Genomic DNA, 12,871 nt, shown 5'->3' on the forward strand with positions numbered 1-12,871 from the left:
ATGTGTGATGAGTCCTTGAAGTGTTTTACCATATGCTTCCTATTCAGGGATTTTCATTTTATTGAGGCATTTTCTCCACAGCATCAGTGACAGAAAGCCCTCAGGTCAGCAGTACCACCATGTCTCAGGAGGGGTTAAAGACCTGTAGAGGTTTGTCACCTTTGTTTCATAATGTGATCTCCATTGTTATAAGAAGAGCTTTAGGAGGTTTAGACACCAGCCAGTGACATGATTCCTGTGATGTAGGACTCACACTGTACACATTAATGTCTCCTTCTTCCTGTGTGTCTCTGCTGCTTTCAGACTTAAACTGCTCCCAGTTGTGTGAAGGTAACGGTACGTGTGCATGCTTTGCTGGTTATGAACTGCAAAAAGATGGAGTGAATTGTCAAGGTGAGTAATGTAAAGAAAAGTGTGGTTGTAATAGCACACTTCTTAACAAAGCAATTCTAGTTGTTATGGGTGCAAATGTCGATGTACCAGACTGTGACTCAAATATCTAAACAATGGATTGGATTGTTATGAACTTCCTCATTCATAGCCCCGTACAGGATGGAATGCCTTCATTTTTCATCTTGAATCCTTATGTGAGATACTGCTTGGTAATTTTGTCTCCTACACAATTTTGAACACCTTTAATATAGTATCCATTTGGGACATATTGAATCCTTCTGTGAGATACTGCTTAGTAATATTGTCCAATGCTGTCCTTCTATCTGAGAGCGTGCGTCTGTTTGAATGACATCTTATTAAGTCCCCAGCACGTGGGGGCAGCAACGTTATTTATCATGACGTTTATCATGCCTCGTGTATTTAATCCTCAGAGATTGAGCTTCATACTGTACAGAGGTGCTGCCGGGATGGAAGGGATCGGGCCCTTGCAGGACAACACTGTACATCCACCCCTCCCATCTCATCTCCCAACATCTGCAAGTAAGAAACACCTGATTTCACAATGAGGACAAACATTAAAGGCACGTTAACTGGCCTTGACTGGGGGGGGACTTCTTACACACTGTTGGTGGTGTAGCCAGCCGTCTTTTGGGGAACACTTGCAGCGGAAAGGCAGGGAGAGAGACTTTTAGCCCATTTCTAGAAATCTAACAATGTTATTTTGAAAGAATTCCGAATAGGTTGCTGCTGACCATTACAAGTTATTTTAAGTTACAGCCAGTTACTTACAAAGTCTGCAGTTTCTCTCCTGATTGAGCTCAATGTCTGCCCTTTATTTACAGCATCACCAAGGAGCAGTGCTGCTCGGCAGCAGTAAGAGACGGACTCTGTGACAAAGGCGTCAAGATGGCCGAGTGGCAAGAGGCCTGTGAGACGCCCTTCTTCCAAGGAGAACCCTGGGAAATCCAAATCTCTAAGGTTATCTTCTCTTTATATATCTTCAAGCTACAAATGTCCATTAATTCCTGTATTTACAAACAATACAACTAATGAACTAGTGATTCTGACAATGTCACATTAGAGATAAGATTCCTTCTTTTTTGGCTGCATCTCGTACTCGTTTCATCCTCCCCATCTTCTGTTCAGATGTGCTGTGACTGCTGTTTGCTTGGCCTGATGACAGCTAGCCGAAGTTCCAGCTGTGATTTCCAGGGTTTCTTACCTGGGAGACAGTGTCTTGACACAGCTAAAGCCTGCTGTGAAAAAAACTTAACAGTAATCAAACCGACAACAAAGGGTGAGAGATGGAAACAATGTTGTGCTTTCAGTCTTTGCTGTCTTGATTAGCTTCACTATTTCTTATCTAGACAGAACTACTTCTGTCTGTGAAACCCAAAACAATCAGCAACCTCTGTTGTTTGCACACAGTAAGTGGTTTAAAGGAAAAGGAACCCTAACCAAAGTAGATTTTGTATTCCTAATGTGTGATGAGGTGCTGAAGTGTTTTACCATATGCTTCCTATTTAGGGATTTTCATTTTATTGAGGCATTTTCTCCACACACACCATCCACTGCTGCCATTAAGCTGGCGATACCCCCTGTTATTAATATCAACCGTGACATTTAGACTATCGAAGAAGTAAACATCTCAAAGTGAGCGTGTCGTTACGTTTTAAAACAACTTTATACAGAGTTCTGAATAGATCATTTCAGGAATCAGGAATCGGGAAACATTCATTGCCAAGATATGTCATATATACAAGGAATTTGACTTGGTGGTTGGTGCGTGACAGTAGACAGTGTAACAATAGACAACAAGACAGCAGTGCACAAGTAATACAATAAAATGAAATGCTAATGCTATGGATTAGTAGAATAAGGCTATGGGTTAGTATAAAATAAGTGAATAAAGTTAAAGTTAAAAATTAAAAATATTTAGAAAGCTAAAAAATAAAGTGCACTAGCGAACAAGTGACAAAGTGACGAGTGACGACAAAGTGACGGGTTAAAAATGACAGTTAAAGTGACATGTTTGTGCAATATGAAAGAGAGTGACCGGTGGAATGTCAGAGACAGTCAGTGGGGGACCGGGCTCTGTTGATGAGCCCGACTGCCGACGGGAAGAAACTGTTCGTGTGGCTGGAGGTCTTTGTCCTGATGGACCTCAGCCTCCTGCCAGATGGAAGGGGCACAAAAAGGTTTTGTCCGGGGTGAGAGGGGCCGGCTACAATCTTTTTAGCTCGCTTCAGTGACCTAGAAGCGAACAACTCCTGCAGGGACGGCAGATTGCAGCCGATCACCCTTTCTGCAGAGCGGATGACACGCTGCAGCCTGCCCTTGTCCTTGGCTGTGGCTGCAGCGTACCAGACGGTGATGGAGGAGCAGAGGATGGACGTGATAATGGCCGTGCAAAAGTGGACCATCATCGTCTTTGGCAGGTTGAAATTCTTCAGCTGCCTCAGGAAGATCAACCTCTGCTGAGCCTTCTTGGTGATGGAGCTGATGTTCAGCTCCCACTTGAGGTCCTGGGTGATGATGGAGCCCAGGAAACGGAAGGAATCCACAATAGTGACGGGGGAGTCGCACAGGGTAATTGGGGAAGGTGGGGCTCTGTTCCTCCGGAAATCCACAACCATCTCCGCTGTCTTTAGAGAGTTGAGCTCCAGGTTGTTCTGGCTGCACCACGACACCATATGGTCAGACTCCCACCTGTAGGCGGACTCATCCCCACCGGAGATCAGTCCAATGAGGGTGGTGTCATCCGCAAACTTCAGGAGCTTGACGGACTGGTGACTGGAGGTGCAGCTGTTGGTGTCCAGGGAGAAGAGCAGAGGGGAAAGAATGCTGATGGTCCGAGAGGCTGAGACATGTTTCCCCAGCTTCACGTGCTGCTTCCTGTCAGACAGGAAGTATGTGATGCACTTGCAGGTGGAGTCGGGCACGTGTAGCTGAGAGAGTTTGTCCTGCAGCAGAGACGGGATGATGGTGTTGAAGGCAGAGCTGAAGTCCACAAACAGGATCTTGGCGTAGGTTCCTGGGGAGTCCAGATGCTGGAGGATGTAGTGGAGGGCCATGTTGACAGCATCGTCCACAGACCTGTTGGCTCTGTAGGCGAACTCTAGGGGGTCCAGGAGGGGGTCAGTGAGGGACTTCAGGTGGGTCAGGACTAGCCGTTCAAAAGACTTCATGACTACAGAGGTCAGGGCGACGGGCCTGTAGTCATTGACTCCTGTGATCCTGGGCTTCTTGGGAACAGGGATGATGGTGGAGGCCTTGAAGCAGGCTGGTACGTGGCATGTCTCCAGGGAGGTGTTGAAGATGTCAGTGAACACCGGAGACAGCTGGTCAGCACAATGCTTGAGGGTGTGAGGGGAAACGGAGTCCGGGCCGGCTGCCTTATAGGGGTTTTGTCTTTTAAAGAGCCGGTTAACGTCTCTCTCCAGAATAGATATAGATGAAGAGGCGTGAGCACTTGATGGGCTGGGGGAGGGAGGGGTGGGGGACTGCGGCAGGTTGGTGAAGCTGTGGGGGATGGGATCAGGACATTGTCTTTCGAATCTGCAGTAGAACTCATTCAGCTCGTCTGCCGGGCGGAGCTCATTCATGGAGGGGGGGGTTTTGGCTTGTAGTTAGTGAGGTGTTTGAGGCCTCTCCAAACCGAAGCAGAGTCACTTGCTGAGAACTGTTGTTGGAGTTTCTCAGAGTACAGTCGTTTAGCATCTCTCACCGCCTTGCTAAACTTGTATTTTGACTGTGTACAAGTCCTTGTCCCCACTCATAAATGCCTGATCCTTCTGCAGGCGTAGTGTTCTGAGTTCCGCTGTGAACCAGGGTTTGTCGTTGTTGTAACTCACCCTGGTGCATGATGGTACACGGCTGTCCTCACAGAAGCCGATGTAGGAAGTTACAGCCTCACAGAGACTCATCCAGACTGTCAGTAGCAGTCCTGAAACCATCCCAGTCTGTGCAGTCAAAGCATGCCCGAAGATCCTCCAGCGCCTCACTGGTCCAGTTCTTGAATTCCCTCACCACAGGTTTGCAGAGCTTTAGTTTAAAACGCACTGCTAAATTCTGTCATTGAAATGCGGATTTTGAGCCTTTATTAATGGTTTGAACAATTTTGAACACCTTTAATATAGTATCCATGTTGGGACACATTGAATCCTTCTGTGAGATACTGCTTAGTAATATTGTTCAATGCTGTCCTTCTATCTGAGAGTGTGCGTCTGTTTGAATGGAATCTTATTAAGTCCCCAGCACGTGGGGGCAGCAACGTTATTTATCATGACCTTTATCATGCCTTGTGTATTTAATCCTCAGAGATTGAGCTTTCTACTGTACAGAGGTGCTGTCAGGATGGAAGGGATCGGGCTCTTGCAGGACAACACTGTACATCCACCCCTCCCATCTCATCTCCCAACATCTGCAAGTAAGAAACACCTGATTTCACAATGAGGACAAACAGTAAAGGCATATTAACTGCCCTTGACTGGGGGGGGACTTCTTACACACTGTTGGTGGTGTAGCCAGCCGTCTTTTGGGGAACACTTGCAGCGGAAAGGCAGGGAGAGAGACTTTTAGCCCATTTCGAGAAATGTAACATGTAGTCTTAAAAGAATTCCGAATAAGTTATTTTAAGTTACAGCCAGTTACCTACAAAGTCTGCAGTTTCTCTCCTGATTGAGCTCAATGTCTGCCCTTTATTTACAGCATCACCAAGGAGCAGTGCTGCTCAGCAGCAGTAAGAGACGGACTCTGTGACAAAGGCGTCAAGATGGCCGAGTGGCAAGAGGCCTGTGAGACGCCCTTCTTCCAAGGAGAACCCTGGGAAAACAAAATCTCTAAGGTTATCTTCTCTTTAATGGCAATATCTTCAAGCTACAAATGTCCATTAATTCCTATATTTACAAACAATACAACTAATGAACTAGTGTTTCTGACAATGTCGCATTAGAGATGCGATTCCTTCTTTTTTGGTTGCATCTCATACTTGTTTCATCCTCCCTATCTTCTGTTCAGACGTGCTGTGACTGCTGTATGCTCGGCCGGATGACGGCGAGCCGAAGTTCCAGCTGCAACTTCCAGGGTTTGTTGTTGCTGGAAAGTTGTTTGCACACAGCCAGAGGCTGCTGTGAAAAAAGTACAACAGCAGAAACCAAACCAATTGAAAATGGTAAGGTATACAAACTATGTTTTGCTTTTGGTCTTTAGTGACTTAATTAGCTTTACTATGTTTTATCTAGACAGAATGGCTACGTGATGACTGTGACAATCAAAACAAGCAGTATACTCATCCATTTTTACACACTACTTGCAGAGGACTTTACAGCACAATATGATTGGTTGCCACCTAATAAAAAGGGTTCATAAAATCCTTGTAAGTGGTACTTACATATATACCAGAAGAGAAAAATAAAAGCCAATAATAGGAACAATCTGTTCATCAGTACGATGTAAAATCTCATTTGACTTATACGACCGGCCCTCCGCTGCGGGTCGGGCCTAACATCACCCCCGAACTGTTACATTATTGCACGATAAAGTAGCCTCTCGTACCTTATTGCTTTGATCAAGAGATACCGCAAATTCTAATGGTATGAACTGAACTTGCGGGCAGCCGTGCTGTTTATCCATCATGCCTCTGCTGTGTGTTCACTCCTCAGAGATTGAGCTTCGCGCTGTACAGACGTGCTGTCAGGATGGAAGGGATCGGGCCTATTTAGGACAACACTGTACAACCCTCTACTTCTTCTCCTCCTCATACAGTTGCAGGTAACCAACATCTGGTTTAACAATTAACCGGGTCTAAGAATGCCACCCAGGGACCGAAGATGGGGCAGTACAGAGGGAATGCACCAGGTGTCAATTCCTAGGTGTGCGAAATGTATAAAATTTGACTATTTAAATGAATGTGTGCAATTTTCACCAATGCAATCTGTCTCTGTAAGCTAGTGTTTCCAGCTGTATGTTTTATCCATTCAGCTACAGAAGAAGATCGCCTCTTAGCAACTACACCGTAAGCACAGGTAGTACGTGCAGAGAATGCACCAGATTAATCAGCTTCCAGACTGAATTTACGCCTAAACTTAATTTCTTTGCATACTCCTAATCCAACTATTTTCTCCCAGAGCAGAGGATGCACGTTCACTTCTGGAGAGCTAAATGTCTGCTGTTTACTTACAGTACCACCAGGGAGCAGTGCTGTTCAGCTGCAGTTGGAGAATGGTTCTGCAAAAATGGCACTGAGCTGGCCAAGGAGAAAGGGACCTGTCATGGACTCTTCCCCAAAGGAGAGCACTGGGAAACCCAAATGTCTAAGGTTCTCTTCCTGAATGTCAATGTTGGCAGCCTTGAGACGTCACTTATTTATTACACAAGCAAGCAAGACAACAAATAAATCAACAGCTATAGTGTTTCTGACATTTTCACATTAGCAATATGTCTCCTGTTCAGATGTGCTGTGACTGCTGTTTGCTCGGCCTGATGAAAGCGAGCCAGAATTCCAGCTGTGATTTCCAGGGTTTCTTACCTGGGAGCCAGTGTTTGGACTCAGCTAAAGCCTGCTGTGAAAAAAACACAACAGTAATCAAACCAACAACAAATGGTAAGATATGGAAGCAATGTTGTGCTTTCAGTCTTTGGTGTCTTGATTAGCTTCACTATGTCTTATGTAGACAGAATGACTTCTGTCTGTCTGTGAAACCCAAAACAATCAGCAACCTTTGCCACTTGCACACAGTAAGGGGTTTAAAGCAAAAGTCTCTTGCTGATGTAAATTGAAGGCCAAAGCAATAAGCGTATGTCAATGGGAAGGCCAAAGAGCTTTTTGGAGTTCCAATGTGTGATGAGGTGTTTTACCCTATGCTTTCATTTCAACAAGACTTTTCTCCACCACAGCACTAGTGACAGAAAGCCCTCGGGGGGGTTTGGACACCTGTAAAGGTTTGTCACCTTCGTTTCATAATGTGATCTCCATTGTTATAAGAAGAGCTTTAGGAGGTTTATACACCAGCCAGTGACATGATTCCTGTGATGTAGGACTCACACTGTACACATTAATGTCTCCTTCTTCCTGTGTGTCTCTGCTGCTTTCAGACTTAAACTGCTCCCAGTTGTGTGAAGGTAACGGTACGTGTGCGTGCTTTGCTGGTTATGAACTGCAAAAAGATGGAGTGAGTTGTCAAGGTGAGTAATGTAAAGAAAAGTGTGGTTGTAATAGCACTATTAACAAAGCAATGGGATTGGGATAGTTTGGAAGGTATTTTTTCAAAAGGTTCAGCACTGAAAAAATACCTGTAAAACTATCAAGTTCTCATCACCTACTATGGATGTTAACATGCTAACATGCTAAATTCACATGGTGGAGACGGTGAATATATCCATCATGTATGAAAAACCTTCTAAAGCATGTTGGCAATGTCTTTGTGAGCATGTTAGCATGCAAACAATAGCATATGCTACTGCGCTTTAAAATACAACTTGAATGTATTACCCTCTAACAATACTAATCAGGTGAATACTATTTGAAATGAACAACAATTGCTATACAACCAGAAACCTATTCTGTAAACAAGAACAAATCATTTGTGGAGAAAGACTATGTGTGTGTGTGTGTGTGTGTGTGTGTGTGTGTGTGTGTGTGTGTGTGTGTGTGTGTGTGTGTGAGTTGAAACATAAGAAAACTACAATAAAGGATGGAACCTCGTGAAAAACTACCCAAAATGTCAAAATGCCGGAGGTGTCACTAGGAGGCCGTGTTTATACACCACTTCTGTGTGTAATTAAAAATAGCCTGGTCAGGTGTATTGGTAAGCGTAGTGTCACACATGTAAAAACAATCCCCGGGTAAATGTTAAGCTGGTTTTGCTTAATGTGTTTCCTCATTAGATTTGAATGAGTGTGTGGCCCGTACCAGTACATGCCTGCCTGGACAGACTTGTGTCAACACAGTGGGCTCCTACACTTGTCTAAAGAAAACAATATCCTGTGGACAAGGCTATCATCCAAATCCGGAGGGCACGTCTTGTGAAGGTACATACCGTCGCAATGGATCATGTCCTGTGTTTAAAGTCTTCTACTGCATTTGCTGCATCAATACATTTGTTTAGACATCTTACTTATGTCTTACCCCCCTTCGCGTTTACAGATGTGGACGAGTGTCGTACAGGAGATGTATGTGGCGGCAACATCTGTGTCAACCTGGTGGGAACGTACCGCTGTGAATGCAGAATTGGCTTCATGTTTAACACTATTACCACACGGTGTGAAGGTGCAGTACAAACTCATCACGATTAATTGCCATGAACACTTTTGCGTCCACAAATGTGAGAACACAGAGGGGTCCATGACGGCAGACACTGTGGAGAAACTGTGCGCTTGGTCTTTTGAGGTCTCGACAGATGTCAATGAGTGTGAAGCCAACTGTTGCAGACATGAGCAAAAGTCAGTGGCTCCTCCAGTGCTACGAGTGTGATGTGATCACATGTTACCGAAACATTTCACTGACTATTTCTAACTACATTTCACTGTCTGCTGCTCTCAGATATTGATGAGTGCGCTTGGCATAATGGAGGTCATCAGTGTTCCTACAGTTGCTCCAACGTCCCAGGCAGTTTCCACTGTACCTGCCCATCCACAGGCTACACACTGGCATCAAATGAACGCACGTGCCAAGGTCAGGAGAGGAACCTTTAGTACCCTTGACATGAAATCAACTGAATTGTAGATGAATGACATGTCCCCTGTGTTTTTAGACATTGATGAATGTGCACTAGGGACACATACCTGTTCTTTGCATGGAAGCTGCTTCAACATCCTGGGAGGATTCCGGTGTCTGTCCATGGCATGTCCTCAATACTTCCAGCTAGCAGCGCACGGGTGAGTGCTGATGCCTGCTTGTTAATGACGAGTTGTTGGAATGAAAGAATTGGTTGTCTCCAGCTGAGCAGGATGGATCTTCCTTCCTTTCTTTCTTATTCTTTGTTTTTTTTACAACGTTATCATTTCAACCAACACCTCCGTCCGTGCTGATGTTTTCTGGATGGGACCTTCCAATTGATTCAATCTCAGTAACCAACAGAATTTGGGGATGAGGCTTTATCCCTACAGGACAGTCTATCTCCAGCTGGCCACGGTTGCTCTGTTTGTCACACACCATCAGCCCACTCGGTCCCCAAGAACATTTCCCTTTAGATGTTTTCTGGACGGGACCTTCCAATTGTTATAATCTCAGTCGCAAGACACCTATCTGAATTTGGAGATGAGGCGTTTTCGCTACAGGACGATATACTTTATAATCAAAAGGGGGCTCAACTACCGTTTTAAAGTGAATTATTGGTCATAATTGCTAATTGATTTGCATTTTTGATATGGTAGGTTGTCTTCAAAACTTTGCTCTGTGTTTTCTCTCTTTTAAACACTAGCGTTTAATGTAACAGTACACACAGAAGAAAGTTAGGACATTGGACCACTAGATGGGGCTCATTAGCTTTTTGAGGATCTCTCCACTAAAAGGAAGGTTTGTGTGCATCCTGGAAGTCTCCTGTACCTTGCTTCTGTGCGGCAGCTTCCCTTCATGTGTTTGGAATTAAAATATTAATGCACAATCACACACCGGAAATATTTTCTGCCACTAGTCTCGCTCTTCCTCTCCTGTGGTAACTTCTAATGTTTTCCTATGATCTGTTCCAAGCGACCTCACTATAGGATCAAACAGGGCTCTTCTCAGCGGATAGAAAAAAAAATAAGCGTGGCATTTATTTATGGCCACCTGGGGCTCAGCCAGCGTGGGGGCTCAATTAGTGGTGGAGCAGCATTACGGCTCACATAATGGATAGTGATTTTAGTGTTGCTATTGGGTGGTTAGTTGATTTGCTGTAAACGATACCAAAGGGCCAGTAGTTGTGTTGGTCAGATGGATAAATGCAGCCAGACAATATTTCCACTATCCAAATTCCCTGCTGGTGGTTTGGGGGGGAGTTCAAGGCTTTGCGCTGATTGAGATTTCTCAAATCTTTGAATAATATGAAACACACTGTATATATGAAACACAAGTTGACCATTTAAAATATATAGGAGTTGGTCAATGCTGTAGGTAATAATACAAGTATGTGTAGCTATGTTATGCAGTTGTTTGGATATGTAATTATTCTTATTGTGCTGCTGATTCTGTCAAAGTTATAGGATTTTTATCCACCGTGTCATTGATCTCATCAGATGACATTCGGCCTTACGTACCGCGATGTTTTTTAAAATCCCATATATTCTTGGTGAGAAGAATTCCACACATCCCCTTTCACTCACCTGCTTGCTGTTAATTTCATGGCATTTTGAAAGCGTAGAGGAGACCCACAGGCTTGATGATGGGTTGAGGAATCAGCGTGGCCTCTTGTAAAGAAATCCTTTCATTGATTAATCATGGAGGTCAATGGTAGCTTCCCAGGTGTGGCCAGGTTCTTCTTGTTCAACTATACTGTGGATCTGTGGTTGACGTTTTGTTATGAACACTGTTTCTCTCCTGTGAAGGTTACAATAGTGTCAAACACACACTTCCCCTTTTGTTTTTATTCATCTATCCTTGCCACTGTGTAATAAATCTCCATTTCCACCCCATTTTGTCCATTTTTTCCATCCGGCATACTTCATACTTACCATAACTTCTGTTTATCATTTTCATATCCAGAAAAGATACATCGGCCAGTTGGAATTGTTTTAAGGTCTGCCGTCCTCAGTATGTTGGCTGCTATGACTATCCCATCAACCTAATAAGCTACATCTCCATCTCCTTGCCAACCCTCCGAGTGATCAGTGAACCGAAAGGTAAGACACGCTGGACGTGCTGCGTGGTCTTAGTATGTGTGCAATCTTGATTGGTTCACCAGTGGTGCATTAACATGTAGTACCACCCTGTATCAATTGATTTGGTGGATTCCCAAAGTTCTTATTGTGGAAGAACTTTTAATTAGTTTTAGTAATCAAGTAAGTTACTGTGAGCATAAGTTTGTGCATTTGGCAAATTCAACCTTCTTAGTTAGATCACTGTTTCTGGAATGAGCTACCACATTGAGACCTTTCCAGTTCTACTAAATTGTATTTTGTGTTTCCTAGAGGAACACGGATATCTGATTTTTAGAAATCCACATAAATCCCAAATATATATTGTTATTGTTTTTTTACATACATTATTCGTTTTTAGTGATTTGGATCACATATTTTAGCCTAATATTTTTTCCATAACCTTCCACCTCGCAAAATGAGTTGTTTCAACGCACTCTGTGGTTCACTACTATTATCTAATACAAACTTTAAACCAATTTTTCCAACAGAAATAACTTTCTTGCGGTCAACTGCAGCGGCTAACTATGCTCATCTACCCGGTGGCACAGATGTTTCCTTCAAAATCCTGGTTTCAGACGACCAGTCCTCTTTTGATGTGATAAAGCGTTCCTACAGTGGCATGTTTGTTGGTAAGTTTAAAGACTAGGCCGTCAAACCTTTATGAAAGCCAGATAATATATGCCTATGTTGCCTTTGCTCATACGCCTCCACAAATGTATGTTCTGTGTTTGTCATCCCCCAGGTGTGGTTCGTCAGGTGAAACCTCTCCGTGGTCCCAAAGACTTTGTGTTCCAGGTGGCTGTGAATTATGTCAAGTCAGGGGTTGTTTCTTATCGCAACATTGTCATCATCCGTTTCTTCATCTCTGAGTTCTGGTTCTGAGCAAAGCAATTGAGAGATACATTAGTTGTTCACCAAATTATATTCAGTCCATTTGTTGTTGTCCTTGTTGATGGTGGACGGACCAACCAACATCGCAGGAATTTAACATTCATAATAGACAGAGGGCTCTCATCTCCTTATTCACTGTACCAGTTTTACTTGAATTCAGACTTTTTTGTCATCATGACAAAACAGTTACTGACCTGTGTAACTGTTTAATATTTGATCAATTTCGTCTACAATGAGAGAGTAGATTTGACGTGCTTTAATGGATAATAAAACCCTTCATCTATGGACTTGCTGTCAACATTGATTGAACATTGGTTGTGAATGAATTGATCCTCTGATCAATACTTGCTCTATGTGAATGGATTTCATATGCGAGTGCAGCCGCAGCTCAGGGGCTGTACAGAATTTTTGTCTCAGAAATTATTGGATGTTATTTTGTCTAAGAATATGCTCTCACTAATACTAATACATGATGTGCTCTGCCCATATGCCGAAATAACACTTTCAAACCCTTTATCACAGAGTTATGGTTTTTACATACATGGAACAGACCATAAAATAAATTGCTTTTTTCCCAGAAAGACCTAAAACGCGTCTGGGATGCTTGAGGATACAAGTCACCAGCCAAATTGAATGTTATCATCTATATGACATCAAGTCTTCAACTTATATCAAAGCTATTAGTTAGTATTCAGAAACCCTTTCCACAGGTGCCTTTATATTAATGTCTACTGTTTTTATATTCTCACTA

General features: G+C 43.5%; 1 protein-coding gene across 1 annotated transcript; it reads left to right on the top strand.

The window, feature by feature from the left end:
- The first annotated feature begins 119 nt into the window (after positions 1-119).
- On the top strand, positions 120-12,395 carry LOC120816879 (fibulin-1). The gene is made up of 17 exons (XM_078100955.1): positions 120-150; positions 304-393; positions 825-933; positions 1,236-1,371; positions 5,413-5,566; positions 6,057-6,165; positions 6,577-6,712; positions 6,847-6,997; positions 7,291-7,335; positions 7,489-7,578; positions 8,281-8,424; positions 8,540-8,662; positions 8,936-9,067; positions 9,147-9,270; positions 11,075-11,211; positions 11,718-11,858; positions 11,972-12,395. The coding sequence occupies exons 1-17, from the start codon at positions 120-122 to the stop codon at positions 12,109-12,111; spliced, it is 1,992 nt and encodes a 663-aa protein (XP_077957081.1). The 3' UTR covers positions 12,112-12,395.
- The last annotated feature ends 476 nt before the right edge of the window (positions 12,396-12,871 follow it).

This window comes from Gasterosteus aculeatus, chromosome 4, assembly GCF_964276395.1.
Source record: "Gasterosteus aculeatus chromosome 4, fGasAcu3.hap1.1, whole genome shotgun sequence".
In the NCBI taxonomy this organism is placed as follows: Eukaryota; Metazoa; Chordata; class Actinopteri; order Perciformes; family Gasterosteidae; genus Gasterosteus; species Gasterosteus aculeatus.